The following is a 27342-nucleotide window of genomic DNA, read 5'->3' on the forward strand; positions in this document are numbered from 1 at the left end:
GTCAAGCTGGTGATTATTGTATTGCTCCGAACAGCCCGATTGTGGTGCGAATCTTGTCATCCAACGGTGGGAAAGAGAGGATTTGGGGGAGATGCTTCCCTCACTCGAGAGAGCCGATTGATTGAGTTGCTGTTGCTATGGGCCAGGGTCTGGAGGGTCTGGAATGAGAGAAATGGAAGACTACAAGACTGGAAGAATGGAAGAATGGAGGGGAAAGAGAGTCCGACGAGATCAGAGAGATCACATCAGGAGACTCCGCCATGGAGGGTACGGTATTTACGGTATACCAAACACAGTCCACACAGTCCACATCCAGCACTATCTGCTCGAATCATCAGTCCAGAGGTATATTCAACCAAGATGAAAATCATGAGTTGACACTGAAACGATTGCCAGCCCCTCAACCAACTGCCGAAGCCCAACTTTTGGTCGGTTTGAGTGGCTTGTGCCTGGCATCAAGGACTACCAATCGGATGGCCCCCCGCGGATCAGACCGTCTCAGCTTCCCTTGCGGAGAGACAAATGAAACACTCTCTCCATTCCTGGCAAACTCTATAGGAATTGGTGCAAAAGTCCGAGCATGATGATTATTATTCTTCGGTACTGTATATACTGTAGTCTTCTATAGACTATGTCATATACATATCACCTGACATGAGAATCACTGTCCTATCCATCAAACTCTCTCCTGGTCCCTCTTTTCTGTTCGACAGATCTCCTCCGTCCGGTCTCCACCATTCCCGTCCACGCCCCCGACCCATGGATGCCGCGAACCGTTCATCGGAGACCCAAGAAAAAGCACCCGGTCGGCCCAGTGCGTCGCGTGGCTACAGCCACTGACTTCTGTATCCAGTGCGTAAGACAACTAATCACCAATTATACACTACACTGACTGCAAATATTCACAGGGCAGGATGTCATAGTCCGCATCCTGGACACACCAACTCTGAGGATTTAGAAATGGACCTATCGCATGCTTAGGCCCTGGATCCCGCGCCTTGTCAAAGTCTGCCCGCTTTGTCCATGTCAGATTTTGGACCACGCGGAGCCACGAGAACGGCTACAACCTGTTTAGATCCGGACCATCGAGATAATCTACCATCCATGTCCCGAGATATGATAGTATGCCTGGTTCATCTTAAGCAGATCTGCTGCTATCCTCTAATAGTGAAAACAGGAACTAGGGTAGGCCAGGTCATGGATTCTGTCTATCCTGATCCCCGCACGATAGATCTCATTATTCGGTAAACGGGTTGATCTCAACTCAATTCGACGAGCACAGCTCAGCCCAAGTTGACCAGTCCCATCCACGGATGCACAGCAAGTACTCTATACACTGTACTCTGTACTCCGTATTCCGCGATCATTTCTTCTTTGCTTCTCCAGCCCAAATCCGCACCTCCTTCGCCCGGTCATGGGCCGCTCGGAATACTAGTATATGTTAGTCTCCAGAACTATCACTCGCATAATCTGCCAACGCCACTTACACTGCCGTTCACTCTCATCAAGTCCTCGCAGAAAATCCACTCCTTCGCCCACCGCTCCTCGTGGGTTATGAGCGTGGTCGGAGATTTCCGCTGCCCGCTTCTTGAAGGTCTGCATTCGATAGTTAATAAGCAATTTCCTTAGGGGGGTCGGGGTCTAGGAGAAGATACATCAATCAAAACATCAACCATCTCCTCTTCCTCAAAGATCTCGAGAATCCGCTCACTCAACATGTAGAAATGCGGTGCCAACGCTCGCAAATCCACAGTCCGAGGGTCGGCCTTGAGCGCGTTCATCACCCGCTCCGCCAGCGCGTCCGGCATATCGAGCGTGACCAGACGGGACGTTCCTAGTCGGGCACTGAGAGATACCGCAACTGTCAGAAAATACGGCTTGGAAGACAATCGTCTTCGCGATGGATCGTAGGATCGAGGTCTCACCCGATTGAAAGCATTTCACCAAGCCATAGTGGCAGGTCGATGCGGGTCCCCGCTTTGATCTGGACAGTATCAGTAATTGGGACACATAGGGATCCTTTGGGGAGCAGAGAGACGTACATCTTCGCCTGGATTTCCTTCTAGGATGCCCAGTCCTGGGACTTCCAACTCAAATGTGCAGGGGAGTTTCTAGAGTGCAACATGTTAGCGGGCCACGAGCTGACTTCGGCGTCGTGCCTCCGATCTAGGGGTTCAACTCACTTGGGCATCAGTTAGGATAGAGTCAATGTCATAGTAGGACATATTGGCACATCGGCTGACTCGCGATTCCCGCGCTGGCCGTTGTGATCTAGTGATGGGGGATGCTGTTGCTGGAACGCGTTTGTTGGCGCGTAGTCACGTGGGGTGTCCCAAGTGCCGTCGCGGGTCTTCCACATCGGGTATCTTAATTGAATATCACGTGACATATCATCATTGCACGAGCATGGATACGGAACTATTTCTTATAGGGAAGTGGAAAAGGTAATCTAGACTTCCTCGTGATAAAAGACATGATGCCCTACTTAAATATTCCGTCTTTTTTTCGTATTACATTCCAGAACTGCCTCGATGCACACCATAGTCTCAAACCCATGTCAGAAATAAACGCCAATCAGCTCGCCATGGCAAACTTCACCCTTCTCAGTGTCTTCCTAGACTGGAAGCCTATAGTAGAATTGATGGATGATGATAAAATGGTCAGCAGTTCAGGGATTCATCGAGATTCTAGAATACCGGGTAAGGTCAATAGGTACTAAGATTTTCACCTCACCAACATATATCTTGAAGGAGACGGGACCTACGAATTCTTAGTAGTGCAGGTCATCAACCATATCCATAAGAGTGTAGACCTAGAAGTATGGTGAATGGATAATGTTCCACTATTCACATTCACCTGATAGCTGCTCATGTGTCTTAGCTCCATTCGTACAACATCGACGAGCGGAACCCATGAACCAGGGAAAGCGTCGGAGGCCGAGCGATAGTTGTATACATCCATACCTACTCAGTGCGTAGCGCATTCATTCAAGCTTGAGGCTGAAGGATGATCAACTTATTCCAGAATCATGGCGAAAACCGAGCGTGTTTCCAGCATTCACGGACACGAATTAGGTTGACTTGATTTAACTTTCTCATTGCTGCACTCCTGATCTTTCGTTAAGCGCAGAATCAGTTCAAAACCTACTCGCGCCTTTCTCCACCTGCCTATAGTGATTGATGCAAGTAAAGTGATGATAGCCTGATGAGGTTGGGCGAACTTTGCTGGATATTTCCAGTGGTTACCCAAGTGTGTGAGTGATTAAGCTGTGGTCATTGCAGGAATGGTCATGCGATTCGCTTGAATGTTCCACCGATGCATTGAACCGATCGCTTTAGATATTTCCGTGCCTGTGACCTTTCTACCCCGACCATCCAATATAGAAAACAGTAATTACCTCTCATCTAATCAGATGTTAGCAATCCTAGGCATGCTCGCTTTTGAGACAATTTCCCAAGTTCAACATAGCACACACTCCCCTCGTAGTACGCGCTACAATCCATAATGGCATAGCGAGTTAAGTCTAACCACCCCACCTCATTCGCTTCCCTACAAAAGTAAGCCACCCATGGGTCATGGGTTACACACATAGATTAAAAAAAGCTTATGATCATCCTTCTGCAATGTGATTCTAAACGGTTCGGGTAGAGGGCGATAACGCCTTTATCAAAAGGGGGAAATCCCCCGTGGGTACATCATCCCGTCCAAATTCTTCAGGAATAGATTATCGTTTAGCGCCCAACTAATGCAACTACCGGTAAACTGACCGGCGAATCCGGAGAATCCAGAGGAAAACTAAGACATTCTGCCCTACCATGATCCCCCTGACGATCCAATCACTTTGGAGAAGATTTTCGACACGCGCACAGGACAAGTGACGTTATGAAGCCGTGAACTCCGCTTCGGTTCGGAGCAGTCAATCACTGCTTAAAAGAGAGGAACGTGCCATGATGCGAGAGATTTTCGTTTCCTGTGGCCCTGGCCTCAGTGTTAGGCGACGGAGAAATTATCTCGCTTGCTGTCATGGAAAGTCTGGTACTGATCGGCCACAGATCCATGTGTATCCTGACTTAAAAGCCCGTCGATCGGTGCTTGGCTTCGACCGGCTGCTATAGAATATCCTTACTGGATAGTTGCTCATCAACATGTTCATTCTGCGATGGGTTTACCTTGCAGGCCTTCTTGGAGGGGCTTTTGCAAATCCAGGAAAATCGCTAGCCAAAAGAACCACCGTCAGTGAGATCCTGACTGATATCGAAGATGCTGTCACCTGTACAGCATGCGAGGTAGGTACAAATTGCTTGAGTATCTTTGTACTCGCGATACAGAAATACTAATCATGGAGTGCAGGCACTCCTCGTTGTCCTTCAAGCACTGGCCCATTTGGGTAATGCCGATTTTGTCGACGTGATCACCGAAGTGTGCATTCTGGCAGGGGTGAGTTTTCTTCATGAACATCTGCAGCAGCAAGCGCTGACCGTTGGCGTAGGTTGAGGATAGCGATGTCTGCGAGGGTGCTATCTCTCGTGAAGGGCCTATTCTTGCCCATGACCTTCGCAATATGGACATTCCTTCCACGACTGCACAACTGTTTTGTTCTACCGTATTTGGGCTATGCGATTACCCTGATGTTACGGAATACACAGTGGACTTCCCATCTGCCAAGCCAGCAAATGCATCGCGTCCTGCTTCCAGTGGAGAAACTCCTATCCAGGTTGTCCACATCAGCGACATCCACGTTGACCTTTCGTATGAGACGGGCGCAAAGTATGTCTTCCCAAAATGGTGATTTCGCACTCCGTACTAACAGTCAATAGTTACAATTGTACCAAAAACATCTGCTGTCGTCCGTACACATCCGCCGATGCGCCCGGAAACACCAGCTACCCGGCCGGTGAATACGGCAATCACCAGTGCGATTCTCCCCTTACTCTCGAGGAGAGCATGTACGAAGCGATTGCAAGTTTGGCGCCCGACGCATCTTTCACCATTTTCACGGGTGATGTTGTCGAGGGTGCCGTCTGGCTCGTCAACGAGACTGAAGTGACGAGCGATCTGAACGACGCATACAAAACTCGAATGCCTTCTTACCTTGACTTGGTCTACGGTGTCATCGGTAATCACGATGTTGCGCCTGTCAACTCTTTCCCTCCTTCCGACATTGACACCACCATCTCCAGCCAATGGGCATATGATACCCTCTCCTCTGACTGGACTCAATGGATTGGATCAACAGCTGCTACCACCGCTGATGACTATGGCTCCTACTCTGTGATGTACCCGGATGGCAATCTACGTATCATCTCGTTCAACACCAACTTCTACTACAAGGAGAACTTCTGGCTCTATGAGAAGACCATGCAGTCGGATCCTAATGGCCAGCTCGCTTGGCTCGTCACCGAGCTCGATGCTGCCGAGACTGCAGGTGAGCGTGTGTGGCTCCTCGGACACATGCCCATGGGAGCTGGTGATGCGTTCCACGATGGATCCAACTACTTCAATCAGATTATCCAGCGCTATGATGCGACCATTGCGGCAGTCTTCTATGGCCACACCCACAAAGATGAGTTCGAGATTGCCTACTCGAACTACTCCAATCCGTCTGCAGACACTGCCACTATGATGTCCTATATTGCGCCGGCCTTGACCCCAACCTCGGGCAACCCGACTTTCCGTGTCTACTCAGTTGATCCAGTAACTTTTGGTGTGCTGGACTACACCGTGTACATTACCAACATGTCGAGCTCTACCTATCAGACAAAGCCGACCTGGGAGAAGTACTACTCTGCGAAGGACACTTACGGTTCTCTCCTGAGCCCTGCTGTCACCGATAGTGCCGCAGAGCTCACACCTGCATTTTGGCATAATGTCACGGCACTATTTGAGAGCGACGACTCCGTCTTCCAAGACTACATTGCTCGCAAGAGCCGAGGGTGGGACGTCTCGTCTTGCACGGGCGACTGTAAAACGGACGAAATTTGTCAACTTCGAGCAGCCGAGTCGCAGTACAACTGCGTGACGATCTCGCCGGGTATCAACTTTAAGAAGAAGAAGCGTTCTGATAGCAGCACCGTGACCCAGGAAAGTGCGTGCGGTGAATCTGTTATTGGTGCGATATTCTCCAATTTCGAAGAGAGCGTGTCGGCTTTCAAGACCTCTGCATCTTCGAAGCTAGGCCAGACTTTCCTTAACTCCACGGTGAACTCCACCATTTCGTAAGCTGCTGGAGAATTATTTTAGATATTAGTTTACAAAGGTCTAAGAATTCGACTCGCAATAAATATGCGATAGAAGCGATGTTTTTTTCCAAGATTCCATCTAACTCGTTCCATCGACCAAATCCAGCAATTGGCCCGAAGTTTACCCTTAACTGCAGTAGAGCCGGACTAGCGTCAAACCCTATAGAACTAGCAACGCAAGAGAACTTCTAGATAGTATAATTTCTCCATGCCACGTTCGATTTCATCTCGGTTAAATGTCACCGACTGACACGTGGGCCGGCAATAGGCACGTGGGCCGGCAATAGGCCCGAAAACTCGACGGCGCCCCCACGAACACTAAATGCGACTAAGGGACGCCTAGCGCCTGGTTGTCGGACATCGGCGTCATGCAGGAGTATATAGGAGGCATGGATCACCAGGAAAATGGCCGAATTCACCTGGTATCAACATTTGTTTCATTTCGAGACATTGATTATAGTCATGGCGAATTCCTTCTCCAAGACTGTCGTTACCTCTTTGTTGTTGGCGGCCGCTACTGGCCAGGCCGCGGTGTTGGCTCCTGCCAATGATATTGTGTTCCCTTCTAGCAAGACCGCTCAGAATCCGTTGCAGTTTGCCGGTGGCAATGCTCCGTACTTTGCTGGACCCAATGTCAACGGCGTTGAGAACACCGTGCCTGACAAATGCACTGTCCAACAGGCTGCCTATGTTGTGAGACACGGAAGCCGGTAAGAGATAGATCCAATGGTGGTATAGTTGGGACATAAGATTGATCTTGGCGTAGATTCCCCGATACTGGATCTTACAACTCGTGGGTTGGCATCAAGGACAAGGTATGTTCAGGTCCTTCTGCTATGCTATATGCACCACTATGGTTTCGATACTGCGGCCACGACACCATGAATAACATCTACAGATCCAAATCGCTGTCAACGGCAAAGACTTCGATGCCCGTGACTCTTTGTCTTTCATCAAGGACTGGAGCCCTGTCTTGACCAACCCAACCCTGCAAATTGCACAGGAGTCTATGACCGGATGGAAGGAGGTATGTCTTCTATGCATGCATCTTCCAACTTGGGTATACCCATGCTGATGACAACCAGGCTACTGACCTCGGATACCAACTCCGCGCCCGCTGTAAGCAGAGCATTCCATGATGTTTACATTCATATTCATTCTGACCATCGAAGACCCCGACTTCTACGAGGATGGTAACCCCTTCTACGTCTGGGCCAATCAGTATGCAAGCCCGATCAACAAATCTCGCGTCGTTCAAACCGCCCGTGCCTTTGTCAATGGCTACTTGTATGAATTCGCCGACACCTACGGCACAGTGGTCAGTGTGAACTCCACCGGCTCTGTCAATGCCATCGGTAACTCGCTCGGCCCCTCTGACGCGTGCCCGAAATTCGGTGCCACCTCGAGCGGAGGCAACAATGTCACTGATTGTGAGTTGGGGTGACATTAACTGCATCAATTGAGATAAACTGACGGGTTTGCACCAGTTGATGCCACCTGGGCCCCCAAGGCTCTTAAGCGTCTCAACTCGCTGGTCAGCGGTAACCTGACCTTCACCCAGACGGACATCCTCTTCTTCCCCTACATGTGCGCATATGAGAGCCAGATCACCGGCCATCTGAGTGATTGGTGTGGCGTGTTCACCGAGGATGAGCTGCGCAACTATGCTTACTCCCAGGACCTGAGTTATTACTATAGCGTCGGACCAGGTGCAGATGGTCCAGCTCCCAAGCTGTTCCTGCCTTTCCTCGAGAGCCTCCTGACCCTCCTGAGCAAAGGTCCCGGTCAGACTGGTACTGCTGCGGATGGTAGTCGCTTCGACATCCCCAACCTGATCATGGCTTTCCTGAACGACAACCAGATCGCCGAGATGACCTCTGCCATGGGTATCTTCGATAACGAGGCTCCCTTGCCCGATAACCACGTCCCCGCGAACCACCTGTACAACGTTGCCCATTTCATCACCTTGCGCGGCACTGTGGCCTTTGAGACTCTGAACTGTGCAGTCAGCTCCGGACATCATTCGACCAACGAGACCTATATTCGGGTCTTGTTCAACGATGCGGTTTACCCGATTGCCAACTGCCACAATGGCCCCGGCAAGAGCTGTCTGTTGTCGGACTACCTGGCACTCATCCAGAAGAAGAGCAAGGCCGCTGGTAACTGGATTGACTACTGTAACGTGACTGCATCTGGCCATCCCAAGACTGTGGCGGGAGCCAGTTTCTTCAGTGACCTGTCACTCGACTTTTTGACCTTTGTCAAGCCCTGATTCGTGGGTCTGAAATGCAGGTTGCTGCCATCACCTTTTTGAGTTGGACACTGTTTCGAGTCGGTTCCTTTCAACCTTTTTCTTTGTGATAGCTAATTTCTCTTTTGACTGTAGTGTACCATCATTTGTGGCAAATGTCTTTGATTTCTCGTATTCACCGTGCCCTGTGTTAGTAGTAGTCTGTACTTGTATGGTTGATTGTTGAGGTGCAGATACGCTTTGATCGATGCTTAACCACCTTTGGAACCGACTTTGCTTTGCCAAGCATTACTTATCTTTGAGGCGCACGCGATTGGAAGAAACGTGATGTATATCGCTGGTCTGAGGATGTGCCGTAGCTGACCTGCTGCAGTAGCTCGGAAGCCACGATTTCCAACAACAATATTGCTTAGTGGGAATGATTGTAGGACTGATCTGTAGGTTCCAAGTTGTCTGGAAAAGTTTTGGTCAGGACCCAGTTTGCAGCCACTCAGACAAATATACTGCTGACTAGACCTGCGGCAGGTAACTATACTCGGTTGAGTGCTTATTCTCTGCCTGTCTACGGAGTACTACTGCACTACTACTGGGTATGTGCTAGATCTTTAACTCGGCCGGGGCATCGCCTAGATAAGATCCTAGCGAATCGATCTTCATCTCTAATCTCTTTCTGAACGAGCGACTTGATGCTGTGACGGGGACTTTCGTACTAGGATAGTTCTGTTTGTTTGATGCATCTGCACCAGCCCGATGGAAAAAGAAAAGACTTTCCCAAAATGCAACCAGTGTAAACTATCCAAATGGTATCCCAACCCACTCCAGTCGTGCTACGGTAAGCGCCAACCAAGCGGGCAACCCAAAGTGCCCACTCTCCAGTGGCCAGACCGTGCGCATCGTCCTCTTCCTCTCTCCACTTTACGGGAGGCGAGTGTCTCGACTGGTCCAAGACATGGAAAGTCGGCACTGGAAAAGAGTTCGACGTGTTTGGCTTGGCCACCTCGAATGCCTTGTTTTGGGCTTATTTTGTTGGGTTCGATGAGCCTGTTTACCTGGTGGATGAGCAGGCTTTTTGGATGGCTCATTCGCGGCTAAAGTCCAAATCAATTCAGAACCGACTGGGTCAGAATCGTGTCTTGCCTTGTCTTAAGTGATCGTGGCACGTAACCCAAATTTAGCAGCGCCCCCCCTCGGGGAAAACGATTCCCATGGAACTGAGTCTGTGACACCATTCAAATCCTTGTCCCACCCGTCCAACTTCCAAGTTTCAAGTTCCACTGGTTCCTGACCCTTTCTCTCTTTTCCTTCTGGTTCCTGGCCCGATTACTGTCCGACTTTCACTTCATATGACATCCCACCCCTTCTCCTCTCGACTGATCTCTTTCCAACTCGACCGAGTCGGTCTTGCGACGGTTGAATCGGTGCGGATATCATGGCCTACAACGCCGTCGCTCAGGTCGAGGAAGTCGCCTCCAGTTCCGACTCCAACTCGGACATCTCGGACACCGCTTCACCCGTCCAACAGGTCTTTCAGCAACTGCGCGATGTCGACCATCTCAAAGGACCTCAGCTAGAAGCCGCCAGTAGCGACGATCACCACGTCCTCGGCCACCTCGGCTCGATGATCCGCTCCATGACCACCGCGAACTACGATATTGTCGAGGCCGATGACTACGGCGCCGATCCTTCCCCCGTCGAGCAATCGAGCAGATCCAACAGTCTACGCCGCATTCCTCCGCTTAACACGGCTGTCGCGCGACATTCTTCCTCTCCCGAACCCCCTTTACGCAGCGCTTCCAGCGACCTCCCCATCACTCACCCGACTCCCGATTTACAATCATCTCAGGGGGCCTACGTGGGCAATGTAGCGCGGCTGGAACAAAGCGCCGAACAGCTCAGCGCCAGTTCAACAGACATCGCCAGCGAGATCCGCAGGATGGATCAGGAACAGAAGCGCCGCTCGTGCAGCTCTGCATCCAATTCCGTCAATCTCCGGAATGGAGCATTCTCGCCGGTGACGATTGCGTCTCACGGATCGACCTTCTCCACGCGCCAGCGCTCCGTCTCGGGCGCATCCCGACTCGCCCAGCTTCCAGAACCTGACCACGACGAAGACGGCCACTTCTTGGGTCGCATGCCCGCCCCGTCGGCCATTCTCCCCCCACCACAAGCCCCGATCTATACCCAACCGCACGACCCGTACTACAATCAATACGATGACCATGGTGCAGTCCCGGAGGAAATTGAGCGGCCAGCTTCGGCCGCCTCAGGAGATACCTTCCAGCAAGCGAGGTCGCTCTTCACCGATTTCGATGGCGTTCATTTCGCGCCCTTGGAGCGCGCAAATTCCGGGCGCCAGTTGTCCCTGAGCCAACCGCCCCTTGCAAGTAAGCCGGAATCGTACAAGGAGCCACGCATGGGTGAGAACATGGTATACTACCCTGCTCCAGTCCCCCGCATGTTGAACCTCCCGCCCAAACTCTCTCGCAAGCCAATCTCCGATCGCGAAAAGCGCCGGACACAGCTTTTGACGAATATCGTCGCCGAAGATAGGAAGTCCGCGCTTTATTTGGCCGGATCGGAGCAGGATCGGCTAGGTGCCAGTGAGAGGGAGAGGCACCAGTCCAAGATACCACCTCAACTTCGCGCGAGTCTGTTCTTTGATAAACCGAGTACCACCCTCGAGGTGAACGTGAAGCAAGACTCGGCAGTTGCGACGCTTGATAGTATCCTCGACGCCTCGGCGCATGCACCCGTATCAGCCTTTACCGATCACCCATACGCCGGCCAAGTGGGCTCGTACGTCTTCCAACAAGAGAAGCGTAAGACGATCTACAAAGACCCTGCGACTCAAAGGGCAAACCGCAATTCGCACATTCCAATGGGTCAACGCCACAGTACTCGCCATGCGAACGATGAAGAAGGGTCGGTCAGTTCGCGCGACAAACACCGAGATGGGTCTCATGATGAAGATGACTCCGACAGATCCAGTAGCAGCGACACAGAAGGCGAGGAGCATTCAACGGAGAGCGGCGAGGAAGGCGAGGAAGAGGAGGAGCAGGGATTCGTGGATTATGTGGGACCACCAAATACGTTACTCGCTGAACTGGACCTACGAAAGCAAGAAATGAAGCAGCGACAGCGAACCCATCTTCCGACTGCCTCACAGGCCCAGGGATTGCACTCTACTCTATTAGAGCTCGATGCAATGGCCCAGAAACAGAGTGATAAGAGACGTCGAAGACCCGTTACACTGGCATGGAACCATCATAATACTGTGAATGATGACGATGTTCCGCTTGCAATGTTGTACACCGACCAGGTCCAGAATGATGACGAAGACCAACCAGTTGGGTTGATGGAGAGGCGAGCGCTAGAAGAAAACGAGCCATTGAGCACGCGTCGCGCCAGACTGCGCGGCGAACCATTACCAGAGAAGCGACCCGTCTCGGTACACGAGACGGAATTACCTCAAGCAGAGACAGCCCAACCCGAAGCAGACAGCGACGACGACGAAGAAGAAGGCGAGACACTCGCCGAACGCATGAGGCGACTCCGTGGCCAAAACCCAGCAGATAGCGAGTTTGCCAGTCAACTGCTTGCCGAAATCGACACCCGGACAGGAGTTGCACCGAAAGAGCCCGAGCCCGAGCCCACCCCGGCTGCAGACGCCCACGAGGACGAGACTCTCGCTCAAAGACGCATGCGCCTACAGAAGGAGAACGGCCCGCCGCGCGGCAACGCAAAGAATCTGCATATGCGCCGAAGCATGGCTGCTCTCCCGCAGACTCGTCCCGCGCAGCAGCACATCGCCCGCCAATCATCACACGACGTCCTTCCTTACGGGAACGCGATGTCTGGGCAATATGCCAGTCGCATGTCCATGCAATCCCTCCCGCTTTACCCGGGCTACCAAGCTCCCATGGGCTACCAAATGGGCGCACAGCCCTACGGATATGGCGGTATGGGACATCCAGCTGCTCAAGCCTATAATAGCATGATGATGGGCGTGCCGGGTGGTATGGCGTATGCCATGCCTGCAGGCTGTGGACCGAATATGACACAGCAGCCTGTTGATCCGGCGCAGCAGGAATTTATTGATCGGTGGAGACAGAGCATCCGCTAATTACCTTCCTTTTGCTTTTCTTTCCTGTTTTCTTGAATACTTTCATTCGCTTGTGATTTTCTTTTCTCTTATTTTTGCTTTGAATAGCTTCTGGTCATCATCTCAGCGCTGTCATTTAGGCGTTTCACCTTTTCCTTTATTTTCTTGGCGTGGATGGTTGGGGTCTCTATGTAAATTAGCGATCTGGTGTATTATCTATCAAAGATCACCTCAGTGTCTTTCAATCGAGTCCATCAATTTTTGCCTTGTCTCTCTACTAATTGTACATCACATCGTCAAGGTCGTGGCTATGCTAGATGCGGTTGTTACCCATCACGCATTTCCCCTTTCCCAGACCAGACCTCAGTAACCAACCCCTGTAGGTTGGAGCAGGGCTAATACTCCCCATCGGTATCATAGAATCGAAAGCATCAACTGTCGTGTAGCAAGATACTTGTCTCATATTCACTTCAATTCGAACCACCACGTCAGACGCATCTCCAGTAGTCCGCCGATAAAAATCCAAAACTTCATTCCAAAGCTCACCCGCACGCCTCGCCTCTGCATCTACATCCTCTCCTTTGCCGTGTTTATATTTACACTCTTCCATCAGCATCCAGGCCAGCTCATCAGTCACTCGCGTAGTCTCCGTGTGTCGTCTTCCCCACCATTCTGTGTAAATTGAGATTACTTCTTCAAGCAACTCTCGAGCCCTCGCAAAATCTCCAAGCATGGTAAAGGCTCTGCCCACGTTGAGCTTCAGAGATGCCTGGGCAGGCTGAGGATCACCTTGTCGACTGGAGTCTCCTAGACCATAGTATACGTGTTGGAACACTTGTAATGCTTCTGGTACGGAGCCTCTTCCGTAGCATGACTTCGCCGATATTGTTCAGTATCCGAAGGTATAAGGATTTCTGCTCGCTTTGGGGTAGGGTGTGTTCGGCAGTAGTATCTTGTGAGAAATATGCTGCGGCGTCGCGCAAGAATACTTCTGCTTCGTCAAGGCGATCGGTCATCATGAATACCACTGCTTTGTTGTACGTGATGGACATGGATGCGTGAGGAGTCAGAGTTCCCAGCTCAGACATGATCTCTGATGATCTATCAAAGGACCCGAGAGCAGCTTCGAACTTGCGTTGCTGCGTATAGACCAGGCCGAGGTTCGTGAGTACATCCGCGAGAAACTCAAGATTCTCCGTGCTGGGAGTATGGCTGTCAAGTCCACATGCAATCATCCAGTAGATTATCGAGGCCTCGTCATAATGCCCAGTCTGTCGAAGTATACGGGCTAGACTTTCTAGCTCGGTGAGATTAGTGAAGGATCCCCATTTCCCGGCTTTGATGTAACTCCAGCATATCTGGACAAGCATGGAAGGCCACCTTCCATGCTTCTCAGTCCTCACTCAACCAAAGTAAAACTGACCCCAAATACGATTGGTGTGGATATTACGGCCAAGAGTTTCCGAATTTCCCCCAGCCACGCTGGGATCTGCGCCGTAAACACCTCACGAATGTCCACAAGTTCGGCGCGTGCGAAAGGAAGAGGAAATATGAATTTTCCGTCCTCTTCTGGCGACATACTAAGCACAACCATAATGGGTCGATTGGCGAGTGGTCCACTTTCTTGAGAAAAGCCTGTCTTCGAGAAGTAGATCCACCTATCCGTCGTGGTCAGGAGAATACAGCATCAAGTGCTGTTCTAGACGTCCATGCTCCATCAGAAAGCAAGATCACACCTGAAGGGTCTGGATTCACCTCTTTGGATTTACTGCAACAACACTCTGAGGCACTTCTGCTTCTGCGATGCCACGCGACCACTCTCCTAGAAGGATACCTTCGTCAGAAGATACTTTTGGTGTCCCAAGATCTGCGCTGCATCGAGTCTAAGTCAACGAGAACGGTCCAAGGCATACCAGTAGCTAAAGCGATATCGATCGTGGAGCTCATATCTTCCAAAACGTCACATATCAAGATGATGAACCTTGTCCCACTCCAAAATCAAGGAAGACTGCATGATTTCGATAACCGGGCACCAGCTCCTTGAAGTTATTGAGTATGGGGGAAGGAGCGTCAGGAATTCATGAAACCTTGGATGTTGTAGGGATCAATAACCTATAAATATCTTTGTCACGATAGCGGTTTCGTCCCACGAGGACGAACATATTTTTTCTCCTCTGGTATTAGATCAGCGGGTAAATAATTAGCAAGATGGTCCTAAGGTAGAGATGGTGAGGTCAAATTCCAACTCTATCTCAGGTGGGCAAGGTTGGTCAGCGTATAGGTAGCCCTGGAAAATTATCATTGTTATTAGTCGCCCGATAGAGGTTTGACTTCAGGAAGGGTCTTAGTGAAATTTGTCATTCATTGTAGTCTAAAATCTGATATAAAACGCCTCCCGCTGTATACAAACGTAGGAAAGACGATGGTCATCTATCCCACCTAAAAGAATCGAAATATTTTTGTTTCGTCAGGTCCAAGTCACCGATACCCATCAAGGAATTTACATCTGCTCAAAGTACTTCTCCCAGCCAAGCTCGCGCATCTTAGTACCCTTCTTCTCCATGTTCTCAGCACGAGCTTCTTCGGCGTAGGACTCAACCTTGCGCTGGATGGCAGGATCGAAAGATCCCAGAATGCGGGCAGCCAGGAGAGCTGCATTGATGCTGTTGTTAATACCGACAGTTGCGACGGGGACGCCTGAAAGAGTGAGTTAGTCTCCGTATGCTTGGATAATATCTAATTTACAAACTTACCGCGAGGCATCTGCACAATGCTGTACAGACTGTCCACACCATCGAGCGAGCTGCCCTTGACAGGGACGCCAATAACAGGCAGAGCAGTGTGGGCTGCAGCCATGCCGGGCAAATGAGCAGCACCACCAGCAGCGGCAATAATCACCTTGATACCACGAGAAGCAGCCTGAGCAGCATACTCAGCCATGTAGTCGGGTGTGCGGTGGGCAGAGGTAATCTCAACGGCAGGCTCGATACCAAAGTAGTGCTCCAGCAACTTGAGACCGGGGACCAGGGTCTTCAGATCGCTGTCAGAGCCCATAACAACGGCCACCTGGGGAGCAGGCTTAGAAGGTCCGGAAGGCTGAGCCTTGGTTTTGATATCGGCCCGCTGAGCACGGATGTTGTCAACAACGTCGATCAAGGGCTGGATCATAGTTTCCGCCTCATGCATTGTCGCGGCAGTCACGGTGATGTGGCCCATCTTGCGGCCAGGCTTGGCAGCACCCTTGCTGTACAGGTGAATAGCCGCATTAGGGATCGAAAGAGCGGCCTCGGCAGCCTTGAGATGGGTGTCGGGGGCAGAGCCACCGATTATGTTGAGCATGATAGAGGGCTGGCGGATCTCGAGACTCTTGACAGGGATCGGGAGATCCAGAATGGCACGAATGTGGCTGTCGAACTGGGACAAAGCACAGCCTTCGATAGTGTAGTGACCAGAATTGTGGATGCGGCTGGCAATCTCGCACAGCATGAGGCTGTCATCCTCGAGCAGGAACATCTCGACACCAAAGGCACCCTTGCCTTCAAATGCAGCAACAGCCGTGCGAGCGAGAGCCTGGGCTTCCTTGTTGATCTTATCAGACACGTTCCGGGCTGGCGCATAGACCAGCTTGCATACTGAGTCCTCCTGGACAGTCTCCACGGTGGGGTATGAAAGGACCTCGTCCTTGGTCTTGATGACCATAACAGCCAGCTCCTATAGAAGCGTCAAGTCAGATGTTATGTGGATTGACGACAGAATATTCCAGTGATCGGGCAAGTCACGAACCATCTTGAAGTAGGCCCACTTCTCCACATACAAAGGCCGGTCCTTGAGAGCCTCAAGAGCCTCGGGAATATCTTCTTTCGAGTTCACACGGAAGTTGCCTGAAATTAATCAGTATGCAGTCCAAGCCCTACACTGCTACCGAAACGTAGCACTCACCCCGTCCATCATATGCCATAGTCTTAGACTTCAACATCATTGGGTAACCCAATTGTTCTCCAAACTCCGCCAATTCCTCGGGTGCATTCTTGACTAGCTCTCGGTGATCAGCCATCGGAATTCCGTATTTGCGTAGGTGCTCCTTCTGGTTGAACTTGTTCTGAATGGTCCGGATGGCCTGCCAGCTGGGCTCAACTTGGACCTCGGAGGCGACCTCTTCGAGGGCATAGGTGTCGACGTGCTCAATCTCAGCGGTCATGACGTCGCAAGTCTTGGCCAATTGTCGCACCGCCTCACGCTCGTTGAAAGAGCCCGTAACATGTCCATCGTGGAAGCTGATCTGCTTGGCTGGGGAGTTCTCGGCGTCGAGTACATTGGCCTGGATGTTCAAACGGTTGCAAGACTCGACCAGCATGCGGCCCAGCTGTCCGCCACCGAGGATTCCAACCTTGCGAGAGTTCCACATCGTGATCGGTCAAAAATATGCAATTGCGAACTGTGAACTGTAAAAAGTTACGGAAAGAGTCATCAGCTACCCCGCCGAAAATTCGCGGAGAGTCACATGACCTTATCGATAAGCTCTGCAGTCGCCCAATCAGCAACACGTGCCATCACCGCCCAAGCTCGTAACTTAATCGCCATCTTGAGCAGCTTCCCACACCTCGACCATGTCGCTAGGTAGGAAGCTCCCCTACATATTTCGAAGGGTGTATCTGACTGACCATTCATTGCAGATGAAGAAGCCCTTGATGCAGTCGCCAATGGCGGCTCGATCGACCTGTATGTGTGAATATTTGATAGCAAGGACACCCTGGATCACGCGAGGCTGATTGATGCTATGATGTAGAGAGAAGTGGGCAGGGATAGTCGCACCGCTGCTGGAACGGTTGGAATATGTAAGGCTCACATATGCGACTTGGATCTATCTGTCTCTAACATCTTTCTATAGAATGTCTACAATGTCTTTCCCATGCCAAAGGTGCCACCAAGCTCCTACAACCCACAGCCGTTCCTCCCACCCTCCGAGGCCAACGCAGTCCCAGAGAGTAGCAACAAGGAGAATACTGCTCCTGAAGACCCTCAACCTCCCCAGCAACCAGAGGCAACAATTGGCTCGCCGCCCTCGAGTGAGCGTGTGCCGGATTCCCAACCCCAGCCTTCCTCTTCACAGACACACGACGCTCTTCCCCCACCGCTCGCGCTGCTCCTAAGATCTATACGCTCGTCCATCCAGTCATTCTTTGTGGCAAAGCCACCACACACGATCCAGAGACTTGCGGAGCTCATTCTTCGGCCAACTGCCCACTATAAGACATTGCCTGCTTATCTACGAGCTGTGGATCGCGTAGTGTCTGTGACTAGTGGTGCCGATGTCTTCCCTTTCAGTGCTCCCTCTAGCGCCATTGCCCAGCCGAACGGGCTCGTACATCCTACCAATAGCGCCGGGGCCTATCTGACACCTGACTACACTTCTGGATTGGGAAGTGATGAGTCTCTTGGAGGAGCTCTTCTTACGCCAATTCCATGGTTGACCAGCGCTTCTTTAGAGGGTGTGGACAGTGGTATAGTGGATGAACGTACGTTGCTACGCTATATCTGACAAAACTTTTGTCTTGGGCTTCAGGCTGACTGCTCCGTAGAAGGAATGACAATCATCCCGCCGCCAGAGGTCGGAACCGCAACGAGGGTGACAGCTGAAGGCGAGGAAGAGTCCAAAACGGCTTCTGCTTCGCCGCCAGCAGATGCATCAGAGGAAATTCCCCATGCCCGGGGTCCGCCGGTTGTGGGTGTAGAGGATCTAGGATTACAGGATGGAATGGGCGTTGAGATGAACCTGGGCGAGGAAATTGCTCAGGACGGGACATCTGATCTATCTGCCACGGTCCCCAATCCAGCCGATGGTGAATCAGGTTCTGCCGACAAGGATGGTGATATCGTACTTGACGATACCACACCCAAGGCGAACACCAAAGCAGAAGATACGACAGCTGCAGCACCCCAGATGGGCGATGAGACATCCGAGACAGCGGGTGATTCTGGTCCAGCTCCGCGGACCGAGAAGGAAGAGTGAAGGACCAGAGCGTAATCTGTCGCTCCCTATGTTGGACCGTTACATGCCAATTATTGGCATCATGAGTTATGACCTGCTATACTTCTTGAAACGCTCATCAGAGAGTAATGATTCGAATTGATATCATTTTGAGAGTCTACCTTGCGCGTAGTCGTTCCAGCGGTTGACGACTGTACACGATCTCGGAGGTCGTTACAGAAGCGGTGTACTGTCTCAACAATGATTGATATGATCTTGTGTGACGATAGTCTTTCTCGGGTGTTTTGCCTGCTGCTGCATTCCATAATCCGGGGAAGCAGCAGGCTACATTAAGACACAGATAGGCACATGATGCATACTTGTAGAGCATGTCCTACCCGCCATCGTATTCCATGGCCTATACACGAGTTGTCAATATAGGCAATCAGCAAGATCAAAGAATGAATGTCCACATGATTTACCATTCAAGTGTCGATGCCCATTTCCTCATGGGCACATTCACGTAGCACAGGTTCCATTTCGTCGTAAAGAATCAAGAGCTTGATAATTTCAAGATCGAAAAAGCCCTTTCCATTCACATCTGTAAATTGGTCACAGTCATTATTCTGCTGGGCAAGGAAGAATGCAGACGTTATCCTCATTTCTGGTGGAATAGGAGGGTTCGCATCTCCCCCGTTTCTACAGCGCGAGGGCTTTCCCGCCACTGGATAACATCGTCCTCAATCTTTTCTATTATTTCGTCCTCCAGAGGCACTTTATCTTCATCTGGAGGGTTATATGAGTTTGAATATTTGGCCCTCTCGCATTCTACAACCTCGTCGATAACCTGGCCAAAAGCTCGCGTAAACTTAGCCAACGGCACGCCTTGTTCTTCGCTGTCGCGAGGGTGTAGGCTTGTGAATCTGCAGGGGCATTTGCTGGATTTCCCATATGACCAACATCAATTAGAAGCCAATACATCTCATGGGATGATATGTGGCTGGTGGGCCATTCGAAGATCCAAGCGATGGGGTTGTCCTTGAAGATGGAAATGGCGGATACGTAAGACCAGGGATGATGCATGACTCAGATTTGGTCGATCGAGACTCGAGAAACCTTTCCCCTCTCATACCCCTCTCTGTGATAGCTTTTGGCCTTTCCAAATCTGACCAAGCTAGTACAGCCCATCAACCAAGCGTAGCTCAACAATCGTCGTCCTCCAGTATGAGTAGCTACGAGCATTCAGACCCCTTTGACCAGGGCATGCTCACCGTCAGCTCTATCCATCGGCTTCACTATGAGCAGTACGGAAAGCCCGATGGAAAGCCAAGTTAGTCTTCTATCAAGGCAAATCCCACCTTTTCATGCACTCAACGTCCAACTAATCTTCATCAGTCGTGTATCTACACGGTGGTCCGGGAGGACACACCCAGAAAAGCAATACTTCCTACTTCAACCCGGCCATCTACCGCGTAGTCCTCCTAGACCAACGTGGTACAGGAAAGTCCCAACCCGCCCCGGAAATTCGGGAGAATACCACTCCCAATCTAGTGTCCGATATCGAGGTGCTACGAGTCCACTTGAACATCCCCAAGTGGCACCTAGTCTTCGGCGGTTCCTGGGGATCCACCCTAGCACTGCTGTACGCACAAGCCTATCCGGACGTCGTAGGCTCCCTCCTCATGTGTGGAATATTCACGACTCGCAAATCGGAACTAGACTGGTTCAGAGGACCTACTGGAGCCACGAGTGTCTTCCCAGAGGCATTTGAAGCCTTTGTCAACTACCTCCCGCCCGAGGAGCGTGACGATCTCACGGGAAACTATTACAAGAGGTTAACCTCAGACGACCACGCGACTCGCGTTGCAGCAGCGAGAGAGTGGAATCGGTGGGATTTGAGCATTGGTTCACTCAAGACCGATGAGTCGAATTTCAAACAGTTGGATGATGAGGGGTGGTCGGTGCCTCATGCGGTTTTGGAAGCGCATTACGGGATGAATAATTTCTTCTTGGAGGATGGCCAGATTCTCAAGGAGGAGAATTTAGCGAAGATTAGACATATTCCGGGTATGTCAATATATGACCCTGAGTTTGGAGATCTGATATTGACTCTGAATGGTTTAGCTACTATTATCCAGGGACGGTACGATATGGTCTGTCCCCCGCAGACGGCGTGGGAATTGCACAAAGCCCTGCCCAAGTCGAAAATGATCTGGATTCCGGATGCAGGTCATACGCCCAAGGTATGAAGATACATAAGATGGTCCCCGTATACCCGGCTCGAATTCTTAGTTGACGTTTCATAGGAGCCCGGTACCCAAATCAAGCTGCTTGAGGCGTGCGACGCACATGCAAGCTTAGACATTGAAGCGTAAGCAGGATGTTGCACAAGATAGTCAACCTACTCTTCAACATTTGGGATGACTTCGCGCATCATCAGGATAGTATTCCATATCATTACTCTATGATCAGTTTTGGGAGGCAGGACCAATTTGAACTATACCCGTGTGGATGTTGCACACAGAGATGTCGGTTCATAGTTATTTGATGGTGAGATGACACATAATCGAGCGAGTCTAACCTGCGCAATACGAAGGAAATAGTGACTTAAGCAGAACATAGTACGAGAGGAGTTTGATAAGTTCATGAATAAATTCATATGAATGCATGTGTAGAAAAAGAGGTATCGAGCATCCAACAATAAAAACACAATTTAACCCACAATTGCAACGCCGCCAATTGAGAGGCCGGCTTGAAATAAGCCAAGCCATTCCCGACACAATATCTAGATAAGTATTCATATCCCATTTCCCAAACCAACTCCATCCGGGTGTGGAATCATGACAGTAATTTCGAGTCCAAGCCAACGTTCCAGGTTAGACAGGAGGCTCAACAGTCTGCAGCGGGACATACCCTTCATCCTCGCGAACAGCAGTCCGCCTCCCAGTAGCCGTGAACCACAAGGAGGCCACGCTATCACCGACCCAGCGGCGGATAGAACGACGATGGTCTGAGAGAATGGTAGCCGGAGCCCACCAACCAGCCTTGCGCAAGACGCCATCGGCAGGGATAGCTCCCGAACCAAGTTCCTTCTCCAGTCGCTCGACCTTCATCCAGGACGGACGATGCCAGAGTTTCAGAAGCAAGCTGCTCACCACGACCGAGACGCTAGACGCTGCCATGGCGGCACCGGCAGCCATGGGAGGGAGCATGAAGCCAGTGAAGGGGAGGAATAGACCCATGGCAAAGGGCAGGCCGATGACGTTGTAGAGGCAGGCCCAAACGAGGTTGAGCTTGATGCGGTTGAAGACTGAGCGGGAGAGTGATAGACTGGCTGGTACGGAGAGCAGGTCATCGGGACGCATTAGGACAATGTCGGCTGCCTCCATGGCGACGTCGGTGCCCGAGGCTAGAGCGATACCCACAGATGCAGTTGCCAGCGCTGGGGAGTCATTGATTCCGTCACCGACCATGGCGACGCGCTCGCCATTGAGCTGGAGCGAGGAGATGATGGCACGCTTGTCAGACGGAGAGGCAGATGCGTGGACTGCGGATGCCGGAATGCCGACGGCCGAGGCAATTGAGAGCGCAGTCGACAATGTATCGCCGGTGACCATGGAGGTGAAAATCCCCATACGGTGAAGGGCTGCAACTGCGGCAACCGCAGTGTCCTTAACGCTGTCGCGGAGGGAAATAGTTCCTGCATAGCGGTTGTCGATGGCAACATGGATACGTGTGATCCCGGACGCAGCACTTGTAGGTTTGGGTGCTATCTGTCCCGTTTCCTCTTCGGCTGCCGAGGAGTCAGGGTCAGCCGCTGCAGGCACGGGGACATCTCTCGATCGTAGGAAATCTGTGTTGCCCAGAAGAACCTGGTAGCGGACACGCTCCGCGCTGGACATGGGCTCAACGACAGCTGAAATACCCTTTCCGACGGATGCATCAAAATCGCCAACGCTTCCAGGTAACCCGTCTTCCCCTGGGTGACCAGATTCGGACTTGGCCTCGGTAAGAATAGCCCGGCCAATTGGGTGTTCACTGCCCATCTCTGCGAGACCGACAATCAGCCACCACAGCTGGCGGCGCCAGTCATTGACCGTCCAGTGAGGCTCCATTCGGACGTGATCGACACTCATCCGGCCCGTAGTCAAGGTACCCGTCTTGTCAAAGACAACGTGATTGACCTTGGTGGCGGCTTCGAGAACAGCACCACCCTTGACGAGGATACCATGCTCAGCGCCAACACCAGTTCCCACCATGACGGCAGTCGGGGTGCTGAGGCCAAGAGCACACGGACAGGCGAAGACGATGACCGAAATACAGAGTTTCAGGCAAACCATCACTCGGCCACCGCTATCCTCTGACTGGAAGATCTGGGGCGGGTTGGACAGGATGTGACTAAGGACCATCCATCCGAAGAAGGTAACCAAACCAAGACCGATGATTGTTGGGACGAAATAACCAGCCACAATATCGGCCATGCGCTGGATCGGAGCACGACTTGTTTGTGCATCCTGCACGAGCTTGACGATCTGGCTGAGCTGGGTATCTTTGCCTGCACGGATCACCTTGAAGTCGATTGAACCCGTTCCGTTCACGGTGCCAGCGACTACATGACTACCCTTCTTCTTGTGGATGGGCAAGGCTTCTCCTGTGATCATGCTCTCGTCGACATAACTTTCACCACGAATGACAACACCATCCGCAGAGACCTTATCACCAGGACGAAGGATGACGATGTCACCGACTTGGATCAATTCGGTGGAGATAACCTTTTGGTTCACCGACGTATCTTCTGGTAATGTGGGCTTCGACTCGTTCGGTGTCCCTTGCGAGGTCCATCCATCGGCAAGCTTTTCAGCCGCAATAGGGTCTTCGTAAATGGTGGTCATGGAGGGGGCCAAAGACATGAGACGGGACAGGGCAGCGGATGTTTGTCCCTTGGCCCGATTCTCTAACCATCTTCCTAGTGTGATGAAAGTGATGAGCATGGTGCTGGTATCGAAAACAGTGCTTGGCCGTTTGTGTTGATCGTCAAAGACAGCCATAGCCATCGTGAAGCAGCTATAGAAGAAAGCTGCAGACGTGCCCAACATGACAAGAACGTCCATAGTGGGAGATTTGTGTTTGAGTGATTTGTAGCTGGTGACGTAGAACCGTCGACCAATGCCAAATTGTACAGGTATCGTAAGACCGAAGCAGATCAAGTCACCCAGATAAAGACCTGGAATTAACTGGAATCTGCCAAAGTCGATGGCGCGCAAATACATTGGGAAAATCATGTTGATGAGAAACACGGGAACGGCGAAAGAGACGGAGGTTATGAAAGCGCGCCGCCATTCCTGGATTTCCTTCGTTTTGGACAAGGACTCCAACTGTGCATTTGTGTCATCGGTATCAGCAATCAATGCATTGTAACCGGCACCCTCGATGATTTCGAATATAGATCGGATGCCGATGGCAGATGTGTCAAATGCAACAAGGACGTGGGAAGTTGCTAGTTTGACAAACGCAGACTGAATCCCTGGTCGGCTGAGCAGCTCCTCCTCGAGGGCCGAAGCAGACGCTGCGTCCCTTAAACCATGGATACTCAGATTGAGCTGCTGGGTCTTCCTTGAGAGCGGCTCCTGGGATTCAGACGACACAATAGACGCATCAAATCCAGCATCCTCCACCATCGTGACAAGATTCTGTGCTGGGAGTATTGACGGATCATGTACAATCACGGCGCGCTCGGCTAGCAGACTGATGTTGAACTGGGTCACGCCATCCACATGGGCGACAGCATTTTGGACACTGGATGTGCAAGCTCCACAGGTCATACCGCCGATGGCGATTGTCGTGACCATATGCCCTGACTGATTCTCCGTCCGGTTGGCGAGCTGGGACGAATCCTCTTGGCCGACAGATGAGGCCTTTGTTTCTACCACGCGAGCGCCAAAGCCACGATCCTCGATCAGGTCCGCAATTTGCTCCGGTGTAATGGTCCGAGCATCATGATCTACTACCGCGCGCTCTGACAGTAGCGATACGGTGACCGAGTTGACTCCAGCGACATCCTTGAGTCCACTTTCCACCGCAGAAGTACATGCGCCGCAGGTCATACCTTCGATCGCGAGAGTGGTCGTCGAGGATCGCACTACCGGAGCATCCGACGCACCGTTATCCTTGGATTTGGCATGTTCTTCAGTGGACAGAACTGCGGCATCGAATCCACAATCTTCAATCATCTCCGCAACCTTCGCGGGCGAAAGTATAGACGGATCATGCTGAACAGCGGCGCGACCCATGATCAAACTGACGGACACATCGCCTGCCCCTTCTACTCCCTTGAATGCGCCCTCAACTGCAGATGTACAGGCTCCGCAGGTCATTCCATCCACTTTGATCGTTGTCGTAGCCATGGCGGGTAATGAGTGGGCGGGGGATGCAGGGTCCACACCGCGAGGTTCTGCAGACATGGCGATAAACCCTGACTATGGGTGAAAACGTGGCTATCGCATGGAGGACGGGGATGCGCTCGGGAATCTCGTCGGGGATGTATTCGGGGATGAGGGCCAGCTTACGCGCAATGCGTAGAGGGGATAGCGTGATGCGCAACGGATGCTCTCGGATCGACAAAAACTGGTCAGATCATTCCCCGATTGAGGTAGAGAGGAAGTGAAAATAAGCAAAGAAGCCTAGGGGCACCAGGAAAGCAAGACTGAAGAGCCTAAAAGGCCACGTCGAGGGGAAGAGCTCATTTGAAGGAGCAAGGAATGCAAAATACTTTTGGAGCGGTGCGGGTAGTGGATGGAGATTACGCAGGGAGTGGAGCGAGCCACGCTGAGGAATGCGAATGCGACACTCCCCGTCCCCTCCCTCCCTCCCTCTCCTTCTCTCCACCTCCTGCAGGTAAATTGTATGGCTTCCACCTGGTGCTCATGCAGGCAATTTCGCAATAATCACACGCCCTATCAGGCGCCCATCATCAATACAGATGTCAAAGGCGGAGTATCTCGAATGACTCTGAAACGCCGAATGGAGTGTCAGAAAGCTGCAAGGTCGTATTATTCGTTTCAGATCGCCCGCGATATTGGGTCAGGGCCTACTGGGATGGCTGGGATGGCTGGGATGGGCCTGTACAAACGACCAGGATTGAAGACCAGGGCGTCTACATGCACCCGAGTTGGTGCGAGGATGAACCATGATCCGAGAGAACTATAGAGGTCTGATTCTATACTGTACAAAGCTAGCCAAGTATAGACCCCAATACAAGTGGATCTTGGTCTGTTGCAACCTGAGCTTTAAACATCCTGCCAAGTCCCGCACAGTAAAACTTATACCGCCTGATGCACCGCCTTCTAATCACCAGGCAAATCAGCGGGAGTGTTTGCATTGTCTGCAAACCAGCTCGAACCACCCACTCCATCATCGGAACCCGTTGGCTTGGAGCATTGACTATCGGCATCGTTCCCCCGTAATCTCCGGATCTAGACTGTCTCCCAGAGTCTTTACTGTTGAGCTCCATATTACATTGCTTCAACACCCATCTCGGTCCATCAACTACGCCACCAACTTGACTTGTCGATCAAAGACCTCCATCTTTCCCCACCTCTCCTCATTGACCGCATCCATCTCATGGACCAAACACACGCCCGGGCCCTAGAGGCTCTACAGCCCTTCGTCGCCCTAGCTATCTCCAACAGCGCAACATCACCTCGCTTCGTGGCCAACATCGTCACAAATGCCACCTCGGCGCCCCAAACATACGTCTTCGCCGAGCTGCTGGAGACACCGACCATCCAGTCTCTTGCTTCCCCCGATTGCCCCGCTGAGTATCAAAGGTACCTAAAGCTGCTCGAGATCTTTGCATGGGGTACATGGCAGGAATACCAAGGTATGAAAGAGTCACACAGCTCCAAGTCACCACTTTACCAAATCACCTACACTCCATGTGGAATAATATCACTAACACGATCACCAACACCTCCAGCAACCCCCAATCTCCCCAAACTAAGCGCCGAACAAACCCTCAAACTCCGCCTGCTCTCCCTTCTCACTTTAGCAACAACCACCAAACCCCTCACCTACCAAACTCTCATGCAATCCCTCTCCCTGCCCTCAACAGCCGACCTCGAAAGCCTCGTCACAACCGCCATCTACGCAAACCTCATCTCCGCCCGCCTCTCCCCAGCATCCACCCCACCCACCATCAACGTCACCTCCGTCGCACCCCTGCGCGACGTGCAACCCCAATCCCTCCCCCCAAATGGTCACCCTCCTTACCGAATGGGAGTCCCGCTGCGGCGAGGTCGTCAAGGATCTCGAAACCGAGATCGCGCGGGTCAAGGCCAATGCCCAGAAACGCCATGACAGGGAGCAGGTGTATCGGGAGCGTTTGGAAGAAGCGGTGCAGCGGCGCCAGGCTGAGACTATGCGCGAGGGTGGGAATGGAGGAGGGGATGGGCGAGCTGGTAAGTCTGGGTTTGGGAGGGGGTTGAGAGGGTCCCGTTTGGGTTGGGGCGCAATAAACGGGAAGCTGATGATTTTGACGAGGATGATGGTTTTCAGTCAGGTGATAATGGGGAGGCTGCGTCCCGCATGGATATTGACGAAGGTGCTGGTGTAGGTCGGGGAGGGAGCAGGCAGACTAAGCGAGTCGTCGGACGGAAGACCTAGACGAGTGGGTGCTTATGAATATCACGATCTTATCATGTTGCTTAGATAGCTACACGAAGCGAGTAAACCACGATCTTATCCCGAATTCAAGACTTCTTACATGAGGTAGCTACGACATGAT

The 27342-nt window shown here is 51.7% G+C and overlaps 11 protein-coding genes across 11 annotated transcripts; 6 read left to right on the forward strand and 5 right to left on the reverse strand.

Moving 5' to 3' along the window:
- Positions 1-1363: 1363 nt before the first annotated feature.
- Positions 1364-2225, reverse strand: psf3 (DNA replication protein PSF3; the record flags this gene model as incomplete). Its single annotated transcript, XM_056908764.1, has 6 exons — positions 1364-1431; positions 1488-1596; positions 1656-1845; positions 1926-1984; positions 2043-2111; positions 2184-2225. The coding sequence occupies 6 exons, from the start codon at positions 2223-2225 to the stop codon at positions 1364-1366; spliced, it is 537 nt and encodes a 178-aa protein (XP_056767382.1).
- Positions 2226-4145: 1920 nt separating this feature from the next.
- Positions 4146-6219, forward strand: N7458_005383 (sphingomyelin phosphodiesterase; the record flags this gene model as incomplete). Its single annotated transcript, XM_056908765.1, has 4 exons — positions 4146-4286; positions 4351-4437; positions 4490-4767; positions 4818-6219. 4 exons carry the CDS (start codon positions 4146-4148, stop codon positions 6217-6219), a joined length of 1908 nt encoding a protein of 635 aa, XP_056767383.1.
- Positions 6220-6701: 482 nt separating this feature from the next.
- Positions 6702-8511, forward strand: N7458_005384 (uncharacterized protein; the record flags this gene model as incomplete). Its single annotated transcript, XM_056908766.1, has 6 exons — positions 6702-6949; positions 7006-7054; positions 7138-7266; positions 7325-7358; positions 7412-7669; positions 7727-8511. 6 exons carry the CDS (start codon positions 6702-6704, stop codon positions 8509-8511), a joined length of 1503 nt encoding a protein of 500 aa, XP_056767384.1.
- Positions 8512-9919: 1408 nt separating this feature from the next.
- On the forward strand, positions 9920-12613 carry N7458_005385 (uncharacterized protein; the record flags this gene model as incomplete). Its single annotated transcript, XM_056908767.1, has 1 exon — positions 9920-12613. One exon carries the CDS (start codon positions 9920-9922, stop codon positions 12611-12613), a length of 2694 nt encoding a protein of 897 aa, XP_056767385.1.
- Positions 12614-12905: 292 nt separating this feature from the next.
- Positions 12906-14186, reverse strand: N7458_005386 (uncharacterized protein; the record flags this gene model as incomplete). Its single annotated transcript, XM_056908768.1, has 3 exons — positions 12906-13399; positions 13446-13950; positions 14016-14186. 3 exons carry the CDS (start codon positions 14184-14186, stop codon positions 12906-12908), a joined length of 1170 nt encoding a protein of 389 aa, XP_056767386.1.
- Positions 14187-15092: 906 nt separating this feature from the next.
- N7458_005387 (phosphoribosylaminoimidazole carboxylase ADE2) lies at positions 15093-16997 on the reverse strand (the record flags this gene model as incomplete). The annotated part of the gene is made up of 4 exons (XM_056908769.1): positions 15093-15289; positions 15346-16303; positions 16376-16473; positions 16532-16997. 4 exons carry the CDS (start codon positions 16995-16997, stop codon positions 15093-15095), a joined length of 1719 nt encoding a protein of 572 aa, XP_056767387.1.
- A 202-nt stretch (positions 16998-17199) lies between these two features.
- Positions 17200-18602, forward strand: N7458_005388 (uncharacterized protein; the record flags this gene model as incomplete). Its single annotated transcript, XM_056908770.1, has 5 exons — positions 17200-17209; positions 17266-17311; positions 17379-17427; positions 17481-18108; positions 18172-18602. 5 exons carry the CDS (start codon positions 17200-17202, stop codon positions 18600-18602), a joined length of 1164 nt encoding a protein of 387 aa, XP_056767388.1.
- Positions 18603-19045: 443 nt separating this feature from the next.
- Positions 19046-19643, reverse strand: N7458_005389 (uncharacterized protein; the record flags this gene model as incomplete). The annotated part of the gene is made up of 3 exons (XM_056908771.1): positions 19046-19259; positions 19286-19418; positions 19439-19643. The coding sequence occupies 3 exons, from the start codon at positions 19641-19643 to the stop codon at positions 19046-19048; spliced, it is 552 nt and encodes a 183-aa protein (XP_056767389.1).
- A 141-nt stretch (positions 19644-19784) lies between these two features.
- Positions 19785-20935, forward strand: N7458_005390 (Proline iminopeptidase; the record flags this gene model as incomplete). Its single annotated transcript, XM_056908772.1, has 4 exons — positions 19785-19890; positions 19956-20627; positions 20685-20803; positions 20867-20935. The coding sequence occupies 4 exons, from the start codon at positions 19785-19787 to the stop codon at positions 20933-20935; spliced, it is 966 nt and encodes a 321-aa protein (XP_056767390.1).
- Positions 20936-21436: 501 nt separating this feature from the next.
- On the reverse strand, positions 21437-25021 carry ctpA (Cu(2+)-transporting P-type ATPase CCC2; the record flags this gene model as incomplete). The annotated part of the gene is made up of 1 exon (XM_056908773.1): positions 21437-25021. One exon carries the CDS (start codon positions 25019-25021, stop codon positions 21437-21439), a length of 3585 nt encoding a protein of 1194 aa, XP_056767391.1.
- Positions 25022-26180: 1159 nt separating this feature from the next.
- On the forward strand, positions 26181-27221 carry N7458_005392 (COP9 signalosome complex subunit 7; the record flags this gene model as incomplete). Its single annotated transcript, XM_056908774.1, has 3 exons — positions 26181-26786; positions 26839-27016; positions 27082-27221. The coding sequence occupies 3 exons, from the start codon at positions 26181-26183 to the stop codon at positions 27219-27221; spliced, it is 924 nt and encodes a 307-aa protein (XP_056767392.1).
- Positions 27222-27342: the final 121 nt, after the last annotated feature.

Source organism: Penicillium daleae (genome assembly GCF_028827525.1).
Source record: "Penicillium daleae strain IBT 16125 chromosome Unknown utg000005l_segment0_segment0, whole genome shotgun sequence".
Lineage (NCBI taxonomy): Eukaryota > Fungi > Ascomycota > Eurotiomycetes > Eurotiales > Aspergillaceae > Penicillium > Penicillium daleae.